Genomic DNA, 23,017 nt, shown 5'->3' on the forward strand with positions numbered 1-23,017 from the left:
TTTATTTCCTTAGGACAGAGTCCCAGACATAGACTTAGTAGCCTAAAGGGCGTGACCACTTCGAAATCTCTTGATACAAATTGCTATGATGTGAGCTGGAAAGGATGCATGACATTTATTTATTTTTGTAATGTTTCTTTAAATGTCAAAGTAAGGATGCTGATAAACAGTGATATCTTGGAGCTCAAAACATTAAGAAGCAGCAAAGAACCAGCTTTTTCCTTTCTCTACTTTATGGGGAATTTGGAGGTGGGGGGAGAAATGAGGCTAATCAGAGAGGCTGGGAGGAGAGAAACCAGACACAGCAACTGTAAAGAGGCCAAATGATTTCCAAGTGTAAACCCAGAAGAAATCTGATAGATCACCTATGCATTTATGCAAGTTGGTATGCAAATCAAAGGACAGAGGCAGCCACCTCTTTGTAAAACGTGGAGTGCCAAAAGCCTCATTTTGTTCATTCTAAGAGTTTACACGGGAAAACACTGAGAAATTTTCACATAAAAACCACAGAGGATTTCAACTGGTAAACAGGGTTTCTCACCTTTCGGAGTCTGGCAAGGAGACCGGCTACATGCTGATGCTGTTCCGACTTCGCAAGGTCTTCTGCGGTCTTGCCATCCTGTAGGACAGAAACGGTTAGTTCTTTCCTCTGCAAGAAAACAATGTGCTACCTGGACCAATTCCGTCCATCCGAGGCCAGAACAAGCCTAACAGGTATCAGGAACAACGAATGTACAGAAGAGTATTCTAGATGATTTCTCTATCTGTGTAACCCTTATTTTACTCAAGTGTCCAGGAAAAGAAACTAACAGCAGGAAAGAATTGTACATTGGTGTTTTGAGATCCACAGTGAGCTGTCCTGGGCCCACAGGCTTTAATCAAGGCTCGGCAGCCCCATTAGCCAGCTGGTTCCTCCATGGCTGAATCTCCAATCAGGCAGACAATCAAGATTGGCATTCAATGCCAGGTCCTAGTTGTGCAAGCAAACATCTTAAAATCCTCACAGGATGCTAGTTACTGGTAATTGCTGTGGCTTTCAAAGAAAAGCTCAGTTTTACAGACAATTTTGATTTAAAGATTTCTAGTGAGTGGCCAAACCAATATCCAAACCCATAGCTATCGAGTCGATTTCGACTCCAAAGGATAGAGTAGAACCACCCCATAGGGTTTCCAAGGAGCAGCTTGTGGATTCGAACTGCTGGCGTTTCAGTTAGCAGAGTGTTTAGCAACTGCACCACCAGGGCTTCCTATGCCTGTTATTAGGCGTGAAAGAGCACCATGCTGCCTCGTGGCAGAAATGGACGTGTGTGCCTATGTCGACGTGTATGCACAGGCGTGCACAGGAGGTGAAGGGGAGAACCAGAAAAAGAGCAGCCAGTGCCAACTTGCTGAGGGTGGGGAGAGCAAGGAGCTTCCCAGGACCTACAAATAGTGCCATCTGGTGTAGCTGGGGGCATGTGGGAGTGAGGGATATGGCCGGGCAGGGGTGGGGGCAGGTTATAGAGGACACATCCTAAAGGCAAAGGAGCCCCTGACTGATTTTAAAGCCAGAGTGCATTGTCAGATTCACGTTACTGGACAGATAAACGTGACAGAAAATGGAATTGTCCAGGAGAGACATGAGATCATAAACATTGGTTAGGAGGTAACCTCGCCATGAAGGAGACACAGTGAGGTCCTGAACCTGGTGAAGCAGGACGGACAGAGTGCTGCATCTTCAAGAACTGAGAGGCAGATTTGACAGGATTTGATACGATGTTCTGTTGTTGTTGTTATTTGCCGTTGCATCAGTTTCGACTCATGGCAACCCCATGTGATCCCAGGTGTGCAGAGCAGAATTGAGGCTTTGACCTTTTGAAAGCAGATCTCCAAGGCTTTCTTCCGAGGTGCCTTGGAGCGGGCTTGAACCTCCAACCTTTCAGCTAGTAGTCAAGCACTTAACCATTTGCGCCACCCAGGGGCTCCTAAGAAGGAGGATTTCCATGCTTCTGGATGGGGTGACAGACATGCTGAAGCCCTTCACAAAGGTTAGGCATCGAGGAAGAAGAGACCTGGGGGAAGAGGAGACATGGACTGCGGAGGGCTTCTCAGTGTGGGTGTCCATGGGGCCACTGGGGATCCAAGTGTGGGGCTGAGCAGACTGGAGACCTGCATGTGGGCCTGGCGTTCAGGGGCAGCTGCCACCTAGGGGCTGGTAAGAGCTCCTGGGGAGAATAAGAGGGAGAACTGGGCAGGACTGACCAGCAGGAACCTCCCACAGAGGGGGTGGGAGAAGACGTGGGTCTACAAAGAGCACAAGGGGAGGGCAGGCAGAGGACAGGCTTTTCAATCTCAGGCAAGAGAGCCAACTACACCAAATCCTGGAGAGATAAGTAGAGAGATAAGGATTAAAAGAGCTACTGGGGGTTTGGTGTACTGGTACGTGAATGAATAAACAAGCTGTGGTACATCCACACAATTGAGTATTACTCAGTGACAATAATAAATCAGCTATTAAGTCATGAAAGACATGGAGGAAACTTAAATGCGTATCGCCAAGTAAAAGAACCCAGTCTGAAAATGCTACATACTATAAGATTACAACGATATGACATACTGGAAAAGGCAAAACTAGAGAGACAGTAAAAAGATCCCTGGTTGCTAGGGAAGTGGGCTCGGAGGAGGGAGGTTGCGTGGAGCAGAAGGCATTTGTAGGAGAGTAAAACTATTCTGGAAACCCTGGAGGTACAGTGGTTAAAAGGTAGGGCTGCTAACCAAAGGGTCGGCAGTTCAAATCCACTTAGACACTTCGTGGAAACCCCATGGGAAAGTTCTACTCTGTCCTTTAGGGTCGCTATGAGTCGGAATCAACTTGACGGCAATGGGTTTTTTGGCAACTATTCTGCATGATACTGTAACGGACGACATAAGACTTTATGCATTTCTCAGAAACCACAGGACTATACAACACAAGGAGTGAACCCTAAAGTAAACTATGGGCTTTACTTAAATGAACAAACCAAAAACACCTGATGCCATTGAGTCGGTTTTGACTCATGGCGACCCCGTGTGTTACAGAACAGTGCTATGGGCTATAGGGTTTTCTTGGCTGTAATCTTTATGGAAGCCGATTGCCAGGACTTTCATCTGTGGCACCACGAGGTGGGTTTGAACTGCTAACCCTTAGGTTAGTAGAGTACAAATGGTTTGCGCCACGCAGGGACCTCTTAGTTAATAATAACGTTGTATCATCAATTCTAACAAATATACCACAGGATGCAAGATATTAATCATAGGGGTAGCTGGGTATATGGGAACTCTCTACTTTCTGTGCAATTTTTCTGTTAACCTAAAACTGCTCTAAAAATGAAGTGTATAAAAATCCGCTGCTGGCGCTTGGGTGAGAAGACTGTAAAGGAACACAAGGGAGCAATCACTGTAGTGTCTACATTGCAGCGAGGAGAGAGCTGCTGAGCAGATAGGGCACTGGGGAGCGTCTGGGGTAGCCGCAAAAGCTCTATTCCTTGACCTGAGTGGGGTGACAAAGGTGTTTACCTTCTAATAAATCAATAAGCTTTACATTTATTTTGTGTTTTTTTTTTTGTGTGTGTGTGTGTGGTAAAATATATTTAAAAAAAATTTCCTTTTTAACCATTTTAAGTGTATATTTCAGTGGCATTAATAACATTCACCATGCTGTGTAACTATCATGTGTGGGGTTTTTAAGATCTGTGTTGTATTCTGTATCAGAAAGGTCTAGAAGGAAAGAGCTACGGGAGGTGACTCGTGGCTTGTCTGAGAGCCCAGAGAAGCAGAAGGCAAATGGGGGTGGAGGAGGAAGTAGGAGATAAGAAAAAAGAGAAGACAGTACCTTACGTTTAACCAAAAAACCAAACCCACTGCTGTCAAGTCGATTCTGACTCATAGCGACCCTATAGAATAGAGTAGAGCTGCGCCATAGGGTTTCCAAGGAGTGCCTGATGGATTCGAACTGCTGACCTTTCAGTTAGCAGCTGTTGCACTTAACCACAACGCCACCAGGGTTTCCACCTTACATTTAGAATATTTTTTTAAAGTTATCCTAGTTGAGAACAGAATGGGAGAGAGAAAAACACTAGAGGGCACTGTAGGGCCAAGGGTTATTTTAAGGATGGGAAAGCATGGTGCCTGCTCAGGTGATGAGATAAAACTTGCAGGGATGCAGGCTATCCAATAAGGTAGCTGCCACTCACCACACAGGGCTACTCAGACTTGAAATGTGGCTGGTCCCAGTTAAGACATGCTGTTGTCATACATGTAAACTACATACCGGATTTCCAAGACTTACTACGAAACAAAAGGCCGCTAGGTAGTGCAAGCAGTTTGCACTCGACTAACTTAAAGGTTGGCAGTTCAAATCCACCCACTAAAGCTGAGGAAGAAAAGGCCTGGCAATCTGTTTCTGTAAAGATTACAGCCAAGCAAACCCTACAGAGCAGTTCCACTCTGTAACACATGGGGTCTCCATTAGTTGGAATCGACTCAACAGCAACTAACAACAACCATACAAAACAGAGAATGGAAAATATCCCATTTAATAATCTTTAAAAACTAATTACAGGTTAGAATGATATTTCAGATATATTGTGCTAAGTTAAATATATTATCAAAATCGTCATCTGTTTCATTTTCCTACTAAAACCAAACCAAAACCTGCCGCAGTCGAGTCGATTCTGACTCATAGCGACCCTATAGGACACAGTAGAACTTCCCTATAGAGCTCACAAGGAGCATCTGGTGGATTTGAACTGCAGACCTTCTGGTTAGCAGCTGTAGCTCTTAACTACTACGCCACCAGCATTTCCAAAGGAAATATTAAATGACATATGTGGCACATATTTCTATTGGATAGAAAATAATAATAATCACGTCACTCTCCTACTTAAAAACTTCAATGGGTTCCCATTGCTTGCAACATGAAGACCTAAATCCTCACCTCGGCCATGAAACCCTGCATATCCAGCCCCACTTACTCCTCCGGCCTCGTCTGGAGCGACTTTCCATGCTGTGCTCCAACTCACTGCTCTTCCTTCAATTCCTGGTATGTGCTTGTTTCCTCCAAGCTCTGGCCTTTGCATGCTTTTCACACTCCTTTGCCAACCTAATGACTCCTCATTCTTCAAAGTTCAGGTAAAATAGTGCTCCTGCAGGGAGCTCTCCCTGATCCCCTTGTAAGCCTCCTCAGCACCCTGTCCTTTCCCCTCACCACATGTATCCCAAACCAAACCAATCCTGTTACCGTGAAGTTTATTCTGACTTACAGTGACCTTTTAGGACAGAGTAGAACTTCCCCCATAGGGTTCCCAAGGCGTGGCTGGTGGATTGGAACTGCCAACATTTTGGTTAGCAGCCAAGCCCTTAATCACTATGCCACCAGGGCTCCACATGTATCCCATTTAGTAATAATTGTGGCTCTTTGGTCCACGCCTCTTTCCCATCAGACTCTAAGTGCCCATCCCTATCTTCTCCCCACTGTATTCCCTGCACCTAGCCCAGTGCCTGGTATAGAGTACAGGCTCCCTGTTTGTAGAATGAATAAATGCATGAGTATATGAGTGAGGCTCCATGAGGCGCACTCCCCAGTACCTGTGGGAACACCCTCCTTAAACAGAAGAGTACCTCTACTGAGAGGGGAAGGACAGGACATGAGATGAGAAGAGAGAGCAAGATGATGCACTTAAGGGACTTCTTGAGGAGGAGGGATGGGTGGCTAAAAAGAATCATGGCAGAGGGAGATGACCAGGGGCTCACTGAAGGTCACTGGGCAGCTCTGGGGACTCATGAAGCCTGGAGATCACACAATTTAGTGGACTTAACCTGCACTGCTTTGTTTGGCAGAAGTCATCTGGTGTCTTCAAAGCCATCCTTGCTAGCTTATTTATTTTTCTCTTATTTTTTAACAGACTTTTTTTAGAGAAGTTTTAGGTTCACAGAAAAATTGTGCAGAAAGCCAAGAGTTCCCATATACCTCCTCCCCCATGCACATGATTTCTCTTATAATTGACATCTCGTATTTCTGTAGTACATTTGTTACAATCAATAAACCAATATTGATACATTATTACTAACTAAAGTCCATAGTTTCCATCAGGGTTCACTCTTTGTGTTGCACAGTCCCATGGGCTTTGACAAATGCGTAATGTCATGTACCCACTATTACAGTATCATACAGAATTACCCTCTCCTCACTTATGGACACAGTTAGTTTTCAAAGACTAGGTCGTTATGTGAAATCGTTGTTATGCAAAAATGGAGGATGATAACAACAGATCACAAAATGGAAGACTACTTCATTACTGCCAAATGACACCATAACTGCCAAATGACATCATTACATAACTGCCAAATGACATCATTACATAACTGCCAAATGACATCATTACATAACTGACAAACCACTGAAAATCATGGCTCAGCCAAGTGGACACATAACCTGAACCACCACTGCCAGTGTTACCCTCACCTCAAACCTTGGCGTTCGTTACTGCCACACATACGTCGCCAATGCACAAAATAGTCAGACAGTAGTTTTTTACTATTGTCGTAAATGCGAAATGTCAGATGAAAAGATGGTTGGTAAGTGAGAAGAAGGTGTAGTTCTACTGCCCTGTGCATCCCTCCCCTTCCCCTCTCCCCTGGCGACCGCTGATCTTTTCAGAGTCTCTATATTTTTGTCTTTTCTAGTTAATTTTTTATGAGGTAACATATGTCACACACACACAAAAATATTTCCTCATAAAATGCATATAAATTCTCTATGACTAAGTAACTGAGTCCTGTGCCAAGGACGATGGACAGGATTTAATACCATTATAGAACATCTGGCAAGGCAGGTCTTCGCCTGGCATCGTGTGTGTGGGTTTGTGATGGGTGAGGAGGTGCCTTAAAAGGGGGAGCAATCCCACGGAGAGTACTGGTAGTAACTGGGCCTGTAGGGAAACCACAGCTCTGGGCTCTACGCTGCAGAAAGCAAACTCGTTACTTTAGAGCGGATGGCATTGAAATCACATTAGTGCCGCCAGTAAGGCATTTCCTAGATCAGGGGCCAGCAAACGTTTTCTGTAAAGTACCAGAAAGTACGTATTTTAGGCTCTGTGGGCCATATGGTCTCTGTCACAACTACTCAAGAATGTAGCCACAGACAGTACGTAAACAAATTGGTGTGGCTGTGTTCCAATAAAACTTTATTTACAAAAACAAGAAGCAGGCTAGATTTGGCTCCTGGGCCACCGTTTGCCAACCTCTCTGTCAATCTCCCAGAAGCGAGGCTGTACCTCCAGCCTCAGGGCCCTGATTTTCCCAAGGTTGGCATCATCTTTTAAAGCATCAAGCGATCTCCTTAGAGAAACACTTTATGTCAGCAAAGTGCTAATCTGTGAGTTTCAGGTACTTCTTGTTCTCCTACATGGGCGTCTGGAGAACGAAGAGTCAGCCCACAGTTGGGCCAGAAACAGCTCCAATTATATCATTTCACTGCAGCAATAAAATGGCAACTGTGTCTTATTAACTGACATGTTTTCCTTCTTTGGTATTTCATAGAATGCGAATCAAAGGGTTTCTTCTGCAGGAAGGTCTAGGATGGGGAGTCGGGAGGAGAGGGACAAGGGGAACTAAAGAATGTGCATTTAAATCTATTTTGCAGGCCTCACAGCGAAGCTGGGCTTTTTAATCAAGAGAGGGCAGCTCCTGTGCCAAACAGCAGCAGGGCTGCCTGGCCCTGCAGGCAATATGGGCACTGCCCCCACGCACCAAGGGCCACCCCTGCCAGCTCCCCCTAAAGCAAACAGGAGCCCCCAGTGCCTGCAGTCAAATGGGAGCATTTGGGAAAAGAAAATACACACATTTAATAAAAAATGCAAAGGCACTGTTGTGTAACAATGAAAACCCAAGGGGTCCGTGGGAAACTGCAGGGTTTCCTGGCACAGCAGGGCTTGCAGAGCTGAGAAGAGGATGAAATATTAACTAGATATTAAACTGGGTTTGTGTGGGCAAATGTTTATATAACTGCAGTGGAGGAGTTAGAGCTTAATAGCAGTCTGTCCGTGTTAGAATGAGTTGCCAAGCAATACCTATCCTCTCTTGCCCTTGAGGCATAAGCTTTCTCTTGACAAAAGTACTCAGGCCATACTCACAGAGGTGAGGGCTTCCACGTTGGCACCGGTCAGACAGAGGTACCGGACCACATCCAGAATCCCGTTGTTGGCTGCAAGATGTAGAGGGGTTCGGCCATACTGGGAAGAGAAAAGAAAGACCTGAGAGAGTTGGTCTTGCTGTTCTTGCCAATGATAACATTTATGGAGTAGCTCCCACAGGCACAGCATTGTGTAAGGTGCCTGGAATTCACCAGAACAAAGCAGGAGCATGGCCACCCTTCTCCAGAAACCTACCATCCACTGAGGGAAACAAGCCAAGCAGAACGTTTTCAAATATTTTTCATAGTTTAAAGGGTAACTTCAAAATCAAACTTCAAAGGATGAAAGGGAGGGAGGCTTATCATAAGGTAACTAAATTAAGTTTCTTGCTGTGCTGGCAGAAAGGAGATGTGAGTCAGGGCTTGAGGGCCCACGTGTATGAAAAGATCTACACCAAAGATCAAATTTAGACACAGTAAGGGAAGAAGGGATGGAAGGACAGTTACTGGAGATATTCTATCCAGTAACGAGCTGCTGTCAAGTAGACTCCAACTCACGGTGACCCCATGTGTGTGAGAGTAGAGTTGTGCACTACATGGTTTTCAGTGGCTGATTGTTCAGATGTAGATCTCCAGGCCTTTCTTCTGAGGTGCCTCTGGGCAGACCCAAATTGCCGACTTTTCTGTTAGCAGCCAAGTGTGTTAGCAGTTTGTACCACCGAGGGACACCTGAATAAGGTGAAATTTCAAAGCTGTGCTCCCATTCCTGGACAAAGCCATATTAGACCATGCCACTGAAGCAGAAGGATCTCCTATCCATCAGAAAGTATGCCCCACAGCTTGAAGTTTCAGAGTGAATTCCAGCCCAAAGTGTCTGTGTTGCAAACTGGTGGTTCACAGGCTACACATGGCCCTTGGGTGCATTTCCTTTAATTTTCTAATATTTCCATACCTAGAAATTTCACATGCTCGAATCCAGACTTGCTTCCCTTGAGCCAATGGCACAGTCTGGCCACGCTGTCAGCAGCTCCCTCCTTTGGGCTGTGGGAAGGGGGAGTTGTTGTTCCCCAGCTCACCACAGTTCCCACACAACCTGCCACACTCATTTATGTTATGTACGTGGGCCTCGTAGGTGCCTGGGTTTGTGACCATGAGATGCAAATGTGAACATGAGGTTGGCGATTTGAACCCACCCAGCAGCTCCTCGGAAGATAGGCCTGGCAATCTGCTCTCATAAAGATCACAGTCTGGAAAATCCTATGCAGAACTCTTACACATTGCTGCTGGGATTGTAAAATAGTATAACCACTACAGAAAACAGTACGGCACTTCCTCAAAAAGCTAGAAACAGAAATACCTCATGATCCAGCAATCCCACTCCTAGGTATATATCTGGAGAGATAAGAGCAGTGACACCAATATGCACACCCATATTCACTGCAACATTATTCACAATAGCAAAAAGATGGAAACAATCCAAGTGCCCATCAACGGATGAACGGATTAACAAACTGTGGTACATACATACAATGGAATACTATGCAACTATAAAAAATAACAAGGAGTCCGTGAAACATTTTTTAACGTGGATACATCTGGAGGACATTATACTGAGGGAAATAAGCCAATCACAAAAAGACAAATACTGTATGGTCCCATTATTATTAAATCAAGAATAGACACACATGTAGAAAGTAAAATTCTTTGATGGTTACCAGGAATGGGAGGAAGAGGGAGGGAGAATCATTTCTAGATGGCAGGCGCTTGATACTTTTGGTGAAGGAAAAGACAAGACCAAATATGGGAGAAGCCAGCCCAACCTAACATAAATAATAACACTAAAAAGTACATGAGGAAAAGGGACAATTTTGGTAAGTGCTATAATGTATGCAATTTTGCAACAACAGTAAAAACAATCAAAAAATATGTGTGCAGTTATGTGGATAGATATGGATGCATATACCTCTACAGGAAGACATGCGAGTAAAAGCAGGTGCAGGTATAAGTGTATTTGTAGGCATATGTATATGCATGTTTGTGTGTGCTGCATATATACCTACATAAATAACACACCACATAGAGGGCACGGTCACAGAGGCTTCCTAGACATGTCCAAACATCTCATGGCATTGGTTCACTGGGTTAGAAAGCTTAGGACCACAGGCTCAGGGGACAACTTAGTTAATTGGCACAACATAGTTCACAAAGATAACGTTCTACATCCTAGATTGGTAAGTAGTGTCTGGGGTTTTAAAAGCTTGCAAGCACCCATCTAAGGTACAACCATTGGTCTCTACTCCTACGCAGCAAAAGAGAACGAAGGAAATCAAAGGCTCAAAGAAGAAACTAGTCCACAAGACTAACAGCCCACATAACATAGCCTCCTTTAACCTGAGACCAGAAGAACTAGATGGTGCCTGACTACCAATAACGACTGTTCTGACCACGGACACAATAGAAGGTCCTGGATAGAATGTGGGAAAAATGTAAAACAAAGCTCAAATTCCTAAAAAAGGCCAGACCTACTGGGCCAACAGACTAGAGAAACCCGTAAGACTACTGCCCCAAGACAAATTTTGAACTTGGATTTGAAGCTATTTTTTCAGGTCACCTTTCAGCTGAATAATAGATTGGTTTATAAAACAAACAATATCACCCGTGAGTAATGCGCTCCCTTAAACAATTAACTACAGGAGACCAAGAGTCGACATGTGCCCAAAAGCAAAGAAGAGAAGGCAAGGAGGGGAAGTGAAGCCAGATCAGTGGAAACAGAACAGAATGGAAATAACACGAATGGTGATACATTGTAAAAATTGTAACCAATAGTACAGAACTATTTGTATAAAAATTGTTAAATGGAAACCTAATATGCTGTGTAATCTTTAACTTAAAACACAGTAAAATGTTATCATATGTTAAAAACACACACACGCACAAAACCCATGGGGCAGTTCTAGTCTTGTCACGTGGGGTCACCATGAGTTGGAATCAAGTTGACAGCACCTAATAACAACAACACAGTGCAGTTTTATAAAAGGGAAGAAGGACAAATGATGACTAAAAGGGACTGAGAAATTTACATTTTTTCTTTCTTTTTTTTATGGTCGTGAAAACATACAGAACAAAACATCCACCAACCCAACATCGTCCACACTGACAACTCAACGACATTGATTACATTTTTCATGTGCCCCCATTATCACTGTCTCCATCCAAAACATTCCACCACTATTCCAAAGCACCCAAACAAAAATTTCCCCTTTCTCCCTCCCTCCCACCCTTGGGAACCACTAATAATCTTTGGTTTCTATGTATTTGCTTATTTCATGTAAGTGAAATCATACAGTACTTGTCCTTTCGCGTCTAATTTATTTCGTTCAGTGTAGTATTTTCAGGTTTTATCCATGCTGTGGCATACATCAGAAATTCATTTCTCTTTACAGCCACATAATATTCCATTGCATGTATACTGTATACCATATTTTGTTTATCCATTCATCTGTTCGGTGGACATTTTGGTTGTTTCCACCTTTTGGCTATTTCGAAAAGTGCTGCAATGAACCTGGTGTACAGGTTTCTCTTGGCATACCTGCCTTCACTTCTGGGTATGCACCTAGGATTGGGATTGCTGGGTCATATGGTAGTTCTGTGTCCAGCTCTGAGGAACTGCCAAACTGTTTTCCACAGTGAGTGCACCATTTTACATCCCCACCAGCAGGGGATCCCAGTTCCTCCACAACCTTACCAACACTTGTTGTTTTCTGTTTTTTTTTTTTTTTTTATCATTGCCATTCTAGTGGGGGTGAGGTGATATCTCATTATGGTTCTGATTTGCATTTCCCTAGGAAACCCTGGTGGTATAGTGGTTAAGAGTTTGGCTGCTAACCAAAAGGTCAGTAGTTCGAATTCACCAGGCGCTCACTGGAAACCCCATAGGGCAGTTCTACTCTGTCCTATAAAAAAAAAAAGGTCCCTATAAGTCAGAATCAACTCAACGGCAATGGATTTTTTGGTTAATGACTAACGGAAACCCTGATGGCATAGTGGGTAAGAGCTATGGCTGCTAACCAAAAGGTCAGCAGTTCAAATCCACCAGGCTCTCCTTGAAAACTATGTGGGGCAGTTCTACTCTATCCTATAGGATCACTATGAGTCAGAATCGACTTGACAATGAGTTTTTTTTTTTAATTTTTTTTTTTTAATGGGAGCCCTGGTGGCACAGTGGTTAAGAGCTCAGGTGCTAATCAAAAGGTCAAGGGTTCAAACCCACCAGCCGCTCCATGGAAACCCTATGGGGCAGTTCTGTTCATCCTATAGTGTTGCTATGAATTGGAATCAACTCAGTGGCAATGGGGTTTTGTTGTCCTATTTTTTTTTAAAAAGGGGGTTAACAGCTCATGAAGGAACCCTGGTGGCACAATGGTTAAGTGCTCAGCTGTCAACCAGTCAGTGGTCAAACCCACCAGCCACTCCATGGGAGAAAAAACCTGGTGATCTGCTCCTGTAAAGATTACAGCCAAGAAAACCCTATGTGGGACGGTTTTACTCTGTCCTGTAAGGTTGCTAGAAGTCAGTGTTGACTCGATGGTGCACAACAACAAAGGCTAATGACGTTCAACATCTTTTTATGTGCTTGTTGGTCACGTGTGTCTCCTCTTTGGTGAATTGTCATAAGGTTTCTCATAAAGCACCTAAATTAAGTTTCTTGCTGTGCTGTAGAAAGGAGGTGTTGTCAGGGTTTGAGGGCCCCACATGTCTCTGAAGTCCTCTGCCCATTTTTTTATAATTGGATTATTTGCCTTTTTGTTATTTTAGAGATTATATTTTGTTCAGAGAAATAAAAGAACACAAAAACCAAAACCCAATGCCATCGAGTAGATTCTGACTCAGAGTGACCCTACAGTACAGAGTAGAACCGCTCACAGGGTTTCCAAGGCTGTACTCTTTACAGAAGCAGACTGCCACGTCTTTCTCCCATACAGCAGCTGGAGGGTTTGAACCACTGACCTTTTGGTTCTCAGCTGAGTGCTTAACCACTGTACCACCAGGGCTTCTTTAAAAGAATGCAAGATTCCTTAATTTACATTTTTAAAGGCTCCATATTTTTGCTGGGAACAAACCCAAACTCCTTAGCATTATATTTGGGTCTTTTACCACCTGGACCCAAAGTTTCTTTCCAGCTTCATTTTCTTCCTCTCCCCTCATTTATCCCCTTCCCAAACACATACACCTACCTCTGTGTCAGTCATATGAAACACCTACACAGACCCCAAACACACATTTCCCTTAACCTGAAATATGCTCTCCCTCTTCTTCATCCGGAGTCGCTGGGCAATACAAAGATTTAACTCACCCAGCTGCTCACCGAAAGGTTACAGGTTCAAGTCCATCCTGAGATGCCTCAGAAGAAAGGCCTGCCAGCCTACTTCCAAAAAATCAGCCATTGAAAACATTGACACACACGCTGTTGCCATGAATTGGGGTCAACTCAATGGCAGCTGGTTTTTGGTTATAATAACCACGCTTCTGCTCCAAATGGGTTCTGGAGAATGGAGCTGAACCTTCTTGTGGATTCCAAGAGTTTGAAACTGTGGAACGAATGATTTGCAATTCAGCTGAGCTCCATCCAGTGGCAAAAGCATCTATTCAAGGCCCTCTATACACTGCTATTGTATTGTCTGTAGTCAAAATACAAGCTTTGCCAGGTGGCTTTATGTCAGCATTGATGACCCACTGTGGCCATTTTCGGTATCAAACAGGTAGAAGCTTTTCCACTAAATAAGTCAGCTGTGTTAAAGTATGAAAGTCTGAGATTATCCTGCTGGGTTTTTAAAAGAGGATATTGAACAACTGTACCTTTTGCATTGAGGCCAGGGTAGAGCCAGGGACAACGCCCATTCCCTTGTTAACGTTACCGCAAAGTACCAGGAGCTTCCAGTTGACAGCTAATACCAGAATGCCAAGCACACAGTAGGCCAGCTGTCCACACAATGGCCAGGTCAAAGGCATTCAAACGAGCCCTACAATGTTCCTTGAAGCTGCTCTTTATTCATTCAAAGGAATCCTAGAAGGAAAGCCAAGGTCTTGATGTTGCTTAATGCTACACTTGGCTTTCCCTAAAGCCACTTATATAACTGATCTGGCAAGATTAGAATGGGATAAGCTAAGAAAGCAATCAGCCTCTGAGAGCTAAGACTTAGAATATTGCCTTTTCACAATTCTAAAGTGTGTAGCTTACCAATTTCAATTTTCCTTAGAATTAATCTCATAATGTGCAAAAGGAGTAATTTTTTCTGTCAAAGTATAATTTTCCAACTGTTTCAGGGATTCATCCTTTTACCTCAAACAAATCACTATAAAATTATGCTGGCATCAAGTGTGCCATTTATAAATAAGTATCACCTGCCATTTAAAAAAAAAAATTCTACTCGGACTTCGTTTTCACCAGAATCCTAACAGAATGGTGCTTGCTTTTCACAGAGTTACGGGGTTAAAACCGCAAGAATATCCAGTTATTCTATCTTATTTGGTAATGCAAATCTAGACGGTACTCAGAAAAAAGGAGTCAGTCAGCTTCTAGAAGTCGGTGTATGGGAATTTTTATGAACGTGGAAGCATGTGATTCATTATTTTCACTCTTTATTATTCACTAGGATTCTGTGGTGTAAACAGTTAATGTGCTTGTTAAAACGTTGGAGGTTCGAGTCTACCCAGAGGCATCTTGGAAGAAAGGTCTGGCTAGCGACTTCTGAGAAAGCAGCCATTGAAAACACTGTGGAGCCCAGGTCTACCCTGACACATACGGGGTCACTGTCTGCTAGTATAGTCGGGATCTCATATACATGCATGAGGGACAAGAATCAAGATCAGCCCAAAGCTAGTTCCTACAAGGTGGAGGCCAGACATACCTCCACTGTCCAACTTTTCCACCATTTCTGACACCAGCCATCCACACTCCTGCCCCCCCAGACAGCACTCTCTACTTCTCTGCTGGGTTCAATAATTGGTTGATATGGCCACACAGAATTCACAGGCCACACTCACGATTATGTGGTTTATTAGGGAAGTAACAGGTTATAGCTCAGGAGCAGGATCAACTTGTAAGTAGCAGGATACAACTCAAGAGACAGGATATAGTTCTTCAATCAGGACAGCTTCTGACCAACACAGCTCTCAGCTTCTTCTTGGCTGTGCCTCCAAGCAGGCGGCCCTTCTCTCGGCCGTGCCCACTGCAGGCATTCTCTTAGCCGTGCCCACTGCCAGGCCTTATTTTTGTTTTACTGCTCAGGCAAGTAGTACAGCTCTTTGGTGCCTGAAGACAAGTGCCTGGAGACACCCGGCTCTGCCAACAAGCCTCCTGCCCGAAGGCTCTCCGTTCTCTCTGGCACTATGGATCACCAAGCCTACTGCAGCCATCTTGCATAGGTCTCCTGGTTCCCACTGCCCATACTGCTGCCACCATTTCTCTGCTACTTACGCTGCTGCACCATCTTGCACTGTCTTCAGTGTTACAGCTCTCTGCCTCCTGGGTCTAGGAGGTTCTCAGTGCAGAGACCCTGGGTCCAAAAGATGCACTCTGCTCCAGGCTCTTCTTGATGGTGGTGAGGTCCCCCTCCACCTCTGTGCAACTGGCCCTTATGTAAGCCTACTTCTTGTCAATGTCAAGTCATGGTCTTCACACCAGACCGTGAACTGACCAATCCCTTCAGCAGGTCACAGTCAGTTAATTCGCATAGTAGTTGACCAATTCCTACAAGGTCACTTAATCTACTGGGTGGTTTTACATACCCTATTTGCATTTTTTTTTTTTTTTTTTTTTTTTGCAACATAGCAGACTGACCAATTCCTGTAAGGTGCATAAAACAGACCAATCACAAGGCAGGCTGTGGCCCAATCAATAAGGGCCAGAAAGACCATATATAAGAGAAACCCATTGCACTGTGGTCACCAACTCAGCAGCAACTGGTTTGGCTTATTATTCACTAAATGATAGTATACCCTTAGTCTTACCAAATATACGTAGCACAAAAAGGGTGTTATGATTTTATAACCGTAAAACTCTCAATGTGGAAAGGTAAGAAAAGAAATCTGATCTTAGCAATCTTAAGAAAGTCATTGGGTATTTTCCTGAAGACTTAGCGCTCCACAAAGATAAGCTGCTGCAATTTTTCCAAGTTCCCTGATTATAGGAGTCTAAATACAAACACAAATACACACACATGTACATACTAGATGCCCATAGTAGTAATCTGATTAATTTATCACCAGGCCAGGCAGGAAATGCTAGCTAATGTAATAATTTTCTCTAATGTAATAATCATTCAAAAGTCATGTGTGAGATGACTTAAAATGGCAGAGCCCGATAAAATCAGATCACATCCACGTAAGTGACACTTTACACAGTGAAGAAATGCAAATAGAAACTGGGCCTAAACCCAGAAGCAGGTAGGCGGACAGACAGCGGCGGAACCTGTAGGGATCTTCTCCTCCACGCTTACCTTGTTTGAGATGTCCAAATTGCAGTTTGCATCACAGAGGGCCACCACAATGGGCATGTTGCCATCTTTGCAGGCCACGTGCAGGGGGGTGTTGCCGTGTCTGTCTTGGAAATCCACGAAACATCCTTGGCCAAGCAGAGTCTTGATGACCTCCATTTGACACCGTCGTACGGCAAGATGAAGAGCAATGTGTCCATCCTGAAACAAACACCAGTGACGATGAGAGCTTTTCAGTTAGGCACACGGATCTAGTTTTGCCACCGTGCCTGCCTTCACTACGCTGGGATTAGTTAGCAACGATATGAGTACTGCAAAGCCTTTTAAAGGAGGATTAAAATCATCAGCTTTACTCCTGGGAGGGGGTGGGCCTTATACATTCCACTCTGAATGATACAGACTAAGCTGCCCATCGAGGGCGGTGGTGGTTCAGTGTAGAATTCTCACGTCTCATGTGGGAGACCTGGGTTTGATTCCCAGCCAGCACACTTCATGTACAGCCACCACCAGTCTGTCAGTGGAGGCTTGCATGTTGCTGTGCTGATAAACAGGTTTCAGTGGAGCTTCCAGACTAAGATGGACTAGGAAGAAAGGCCTGGTGACTACTTTTGAAAATCAGCCCATAAAAACCCTATGGATCACACTGGTCTGAGGGACAGGACTGGGTAAGCAATTGGTCCCATTGTGCATAGGACCGTCGTGACTTGGGAGCTGACTTAAGGGCAGCCACCTCTACCACCACCACCGCCGCCAACAAGCTTAATGTAGACTTGGGAAGCACAATCAGACAGAAAGAACCTACACTCCTTTCTGTCTCTGAATGCAGATGATTTAAGTCATTTTTGGAACTCTAATGGCCTGTTTTACCAAAGTATTTGAAAAACACTTTAAAAACATTTGCTCAGCAATCTTTACAAACCTCCTAAGAAGAAAGCTTATGATTTTTATTTTGTACCAGGAGAAAGTGAGAAAGCAAGGTGAAATAATTTGCTCAAGGGATGTCATAAATATGAGAAACGAATATAACAAGCTTAATCTCTGCATTCCATAGCAGCCTGGCCTGGAAATTCACTCTGCCTATTATAGAGTGGAAGAAGTACAGCCAGGATGCTTCTTAGAGGCAAGGATGGCAAAACTTCATCTCATATACTTTGGACATGTTATCAGGAGGCACCGGTCCCTGGAGAAGGACATCGCGCTTGGTAAAGTAGAGGGTCCGTGAAAGAGAGGAAGGCCCTCAACAAGAAGAAATGACACAGTGGCTACAACAATGGGCTCAAGCATAGCAATGATTGCAGGGATGGTGCAGGACCGGGTAGTGTTTCATTCTATTGTACATAGGGTTGCTGTGAGTCAGAACAGACTTGACGGCACCTAACATCAACATTATAGAGTCCCTGGTGAACAAACAGGGTGTTGAGCTTCTGGAGCTGGGGAGAAAGTTTTGAATGATTTCTAGAATTTTGTATTGGGTTTTTCAATCTCAGCACTATTACCCTTTTGGGAGAGATAATGCTATGTTGTGCACTGTAGGATGTTTGGCAACACCCCTGGCCTTTGCCCCCACTCCCAGTTGTGACCACCAAAAATGCCTGCAGACATAGCCATGTGTCCCCTGGGGGCACAGTTACCTCCAGCTGAGAACCACTGCTCTTTACTAAGAAAATGCTCCACAGATGACAGTTACTATATTAACTACAGTGTCCCAAATCTCATGATACAGAGCAATATCACAACCTCATTTTAAGCATAAATTCACAATAAAAACAGATTATGCTGAATTTGCTTAATTGAAAAAGGGAACACATGGTCTGGAATTGAGGTTGTCAGACAAAGTGGTTTGTTATCTTTCTACGAAATAGCAGGTGATGGGAGTAAATTAACATGGGTCTTTGCTTATCTAAAAATTAATAGTGCATTGCCAATTCTAGTCCTCAATGAGGACTGCCTTGGGTTTAGCGATCCTCACAGTACCTGCTCCACAGCTTTTTAAAAAGGCAAAAAATAAAAGAGCCCCAAGTCATTGGACCAAATCATAAATTTTGTCACATTAATTATTAAACAGAATCTAGGAAAGTTCACAGAGAGGCTCTTTAGAACAAAGACAAGAAAGCAGAACTACAAATTGCTGCCTTCAAGTGTGCTATTTTAGGTGAACTAATTGAGGAGTCCTGTGGTCCCGCCATCCCTCCCAGATCAGTTTTGGGTAAGCGTGATCCATTCACCCATACAGCACCTTGTCGGAGGCATCAAGGTCGGCGCCGTGGTCAGCCAGACACTCCACGATGTCGTGGTAGCCCCGGGCTGAAGCTGTAAGGAGGGGTGTCTCTCCTTCACGATTCTTAATGTTCACGTTACAGCCGGCTTCACAAAGGGCTTTGGCCACAGAGTAATAGCCGTGCCAGGCGGCACAGTGCAGGGGGGTTTCTTCCTCCTGGCAGGGGAGACAAGAGCACAGAGGAAGAGGAGCACAATAATGTGAAACCCAGGCATGGTGAGCATACTGGCCAACTTCCATGGTACAACAACACGGCTGCAGAGTGAAGGAGCCCGTTAGCTCCTGGAGCTAAATATTAATCTGAAATAACTAACACAGGCACTACAATTAAGAGGCAGCTCTGATGTTCCTCCTTCCTAAGGGTTCTTTCCGCAACTCCTGACACATGTTTCAGCATCTACCTGGCAAATGACTCTTGGGAGCCCACTAGAACCAGCATCTCAGCTCTTCTGAGCAACACAGCCACAACGTGGGCAAACTTATATGGCTTTCTTGTATAAGTGCCTTCATTTGCTTAATCTGAGGCTGTTAACAGTGGGAAAGTACTTCTTTGAACAGGAATCCTTCTAACAGTCTTGACAGAGATGAGTCCCATAGTGGTATTCTTAGTTTGGCATGAAGTAATGGAGATATAGCCACGCTTTAACCAATCAAAGAAAGACCTGCCCGTGAGGTCTATAAAGTATATAAGGCCTATATTTTCATGACCAGCATCATTAGACATGTACATCTGCCTCTGAGAGGCTGTTACAATACAGTAGTTGTGAGCATGGACTGTGGAACTAGGGTGTGTGGGTTCGAGCCCCAGGCTCCACCACTTAGAAGCTGTGCAACTGTGTGCAAGTTACTTCACCTCTCTCTGCCTCAGTTTTCTCATCTGTAGGATGGGAATGATAATATTAGTGACCCATCTCACAAGGCTGTCCAGCGAATGAAATGAATGATAAATATTAAGTGCTCAGAACTATTCCTGGCATCAGCACTTAATCCATATTAAAGACTGGTTCTCTTTGAGTCCCTGCCCTCTGTAAGCTAAGACAGAAGATCTAACTTGGATAAAATTCCAGTGTACTGACTGTATCATTTGGCTGCCTGTACATCAATGCAGAAAGCTGAAGGAAGTGAGGACATCAGCTATGGTGACCCACCTTGTCCTGGATATTGGGATTGGAGCCGAAACTGCAGAGTAACTGAACCACGTCGGCATGGCCGTAGCGAGCTGCCACATGAAGGGCCGTCTCTCCAGACTGCAAAAGAAATGGAGCTAACATTTCAGAGCCACCCCTGTGAGCAGACTGTGGCGATGGGCTGGGGGCCCACTCACAAACAAGCCTGATTCCACACCCTCCCGTTTGGTTGCACCAAGACTCCTCAGGCCACATGCCCCAGGCTTGGTGACTGGGCCAGGGGCCTGAGGGCAGGGTGTTCACCACACAGCTGGTGTTAAGCCCACACACCTTTCTCACTGTGTTTGTAAGAAAACTCACAAGCCCACACAACCCAGTGAGGATGCTTTTCCTTTTCTGTGATGGCTGTCTCAATCTTCTTTACATACTGATACTTCTAGCTATGTGATCTTAACAAATCACAAAATTACCTTTTTAATACTAGGAGCTATTTAAATGAATTAAAAAAAAAGTTGCCATCTAGTTGATTCCAACCTATAGCAACCCTAGAGGACAGAGCAGAATTGCCCCATAGGGTTTCCAAGGAACAGCTGGTGGATTTGAGCTGCCAACCTTTTGGTTAGCAGCCATATCACTTAACTACTGTGCCACCAGGGCTCCATTTAAATACAGCAGTTGTTTAAATGAATAGTTTTATTTATTAACAAATTTCTCACTTCATTGTCTGACTATGCTTAGAGGTTAATTTCTTGCATTCTTACAGATTTAAAAAAAACACTGCTAGTAGCTCATACAATAAAAAAATAGCTTGCTGTAAATCAGCAATAGGTACACCTTATACTTGAGTTACAGCTGCCAAAAAATTGCAGGAATATATATATATATTTTAAAAACAGATATTTTATTGCCATCTGCTAGAAAGCTGCTACAATAAATATATGTACTTTTGATGTGAATGTCATCTCTTAGATATGGTACTCTCTGTGCAGTGCACAACCCATACAACTGTATGTGGCAGCCCTGACCGAACACAACAAATTCATCTACAAGTATTAAAGCAGAGATGTGGTGTACGGTAAATAATGGATGAAGAGGTAGGAATCCTGGGTCCAGGTTCAAGCACTGCCAGTTATTCACAGTTTGTTGTGTACACTGAATGAGATGTACGTACACACGACACGGAAGTAAGGTATCTTGCTAAATCAGTAACTTTTTTTAAACTTCTTTGCCAAAAAAGCCTTCCTTTATGTGCATTATCACATTAATCCTTCTGGTGCCAGTGATAGTAAGGTCAGCATTGTCAACTATCTCAAAGAGGGAAGAACTTCAAAGAGGAAAAAAAGGTGAAGAGATCTGTTTAAAAGCACAAGGAGAGTCAAGAGAGAATCAGGACCCAGCTCTTGTTCTGGTTGTCTTTCTGCTAGAACTTTGAGTTTTCTCGTTACAGGGAAGATAATTTACTGCTTACATATTACGGCAATAATCTGGCAGATTTCAGCTAAAAGCAGATTTTAACAGCAGACCAAACCACCAGCAAGAAGAAATTTCCAACTTAAATTCTCTGCAAGAAGATTTTGGTCCTGAATGCTTTTTTGGGTCCTCATGCGCATGGCATGCCAGCCTTCAAATACATCCTTTTATTACTTCCATTTATCCCTCCTAGAAGTCCGGGTAGCATAGTAGTTAAAGCGCTCGGCTGCTAACCAAAAGGTCGGTGGTTTGAACCCACCAGCTGCTCTGTGGGAGAAAGATGTGGCAGACTGCGTCTGTAAAGATTTATACCCTAGGAAACCCTATGGGACAGTTCTACTCTGTCCTACAGGGTCACTGAGAGTTCAAATCAGTTCGACTGCCATGGGTTTGGTTTAAATTGTCCCTCCTGAGAAAAGAAGTAGCCTTACCTTGTCTTTAACATCCAAAGGGCATTTGTTCTCATTGAGAAATTTCAAGGTATCCACGTGGCCATGCCGAGAGGCCCAGTAGATGGCATTGGATCCGCCCTGTACAAAACCAACACAGAGTTACATTTCGAGAGGGCTGGTGGACTTGAACGCATGCATCACTCAGACTCACTAGTGTTTCCTTTCCTAGTGATGGCAAAGCCCAAACAAACAACTCTCAGGAGGAATAAAACCCTCATTTCATTTTTTAGTTTTGACCAATGTACAGTGGTTATGTAAGATGTTAACATTAGGGGAAGCTGGGTGAAAAGTATATGGGAATTCTCTTCAATGCTCCACAACTTTTTTTTATAAATCTAAAATTGATTAAAAAAAAAAAAAAACCTCTCATTTCAGCCCCTGGTTAGAATTCCCTACACTGTAAAGCTCTACCCAAAGTCTATGGAAGCTGAAGATGTATCCACGGTAACAACCAGCAGCTGTAATCAATAGTGTCTACATTCCAATGTGAGCTACATTTCAGGATGCGTCATATTCCCTCTGTTGCCCTAATTAGCATGTAAAAAAAAAAACCCCAGTGCCATCGAGTAGATTCCGACTCATAGTGACCCTATAGGACAGAGTAGAACTGCCCCATAGAGGTTTCCGAGGAGCGCCTGGAGGATTCGAACTGCCAACCTCTTGGTTATAGCAGCTGTAGCACTTAACCACTATGCCACCAGGGTTTCCAATTAGCATGTAGGCAAATACATTTCTGAAGAGATTAATTAGCTAACAAAAACTTTTCCAAGTGTGACATCTAACACTACTGAGTAAACATGATCATTAAGGAGTAAAATCTGGCGTAGTGTACAAAGAAATGCTCGTATCAAGCCACAGTGCCAAGAGGAAGATACATGTTTGCCTTTTTCTTTCTAACATTATGGGTTAGATTGTACCAGGCTATTCCAGGACTTCACCTTCCTTTACAGGAAACAGAAATGAATTAGTACATACATGTGTTTGTTTTGTATTCCCCTCCCCGTACCCGTGATTAAGAGACATTTGGAAATACTTAAAAACTTAAT

General features: G+C 43.8%; 1 protein-coding gene across 6 annotated transcripts in view; it reads right to left on the reverse strand.

Annotated features, from left to right (window-relative positions):
- DAPK1 (death associated protein kinase 1) overlaps positions 1-23,017 on the reverse strand; it is a 223,117-nt gene that overhangs the window by 39,883 nt on the left and 160,217 nt on the right. For all 6 annotated transcript variants that reach the window (XM_064291150.1, XM_064291149.1, XM_064291153.1 and 3 more), the window contains exons 14-19: positions 21,951-22,049; positions 20,071-20,169; positions 18,881-19,078; positions 16,648-16,845; positions 8,151-8,249; positions 542-619 (exon numbers count right to left, since the gene is read on the reverse strand). In XM_064291150.1, coding sequence (XP_064147220.1) covers positions 542-619; positions 8,151-8,249; positions 16,648-16,845; positions 18,881-19,078; positions 20,071-20,169; positions 21,951-22,049 — 771 coding nt within the window. The remainder of the gene's footprint in view (positions 1-541; positions 620-8,150; positions 8,250-16,647; positions 16,846-18,880; positions 19,079-20,070; positions 20,170-21,950; positions 22,050-23,017) is intronic.

This window comes from Loxodonta africana, chromosome 9 (genome assembly GCF_030014295.1).
Source record: "Loxodonta africana isolate mLoxAfr1 chromosome 9, mLoxAfr1.hap2, whole genome shotgun sequence".
NCBI classification, from domain to species: Eukaryota; Metazoa; Chordata; class Mammalia; order Proboscidea; family Elephantidae; genus Loxodonta; species Loxodonta africana.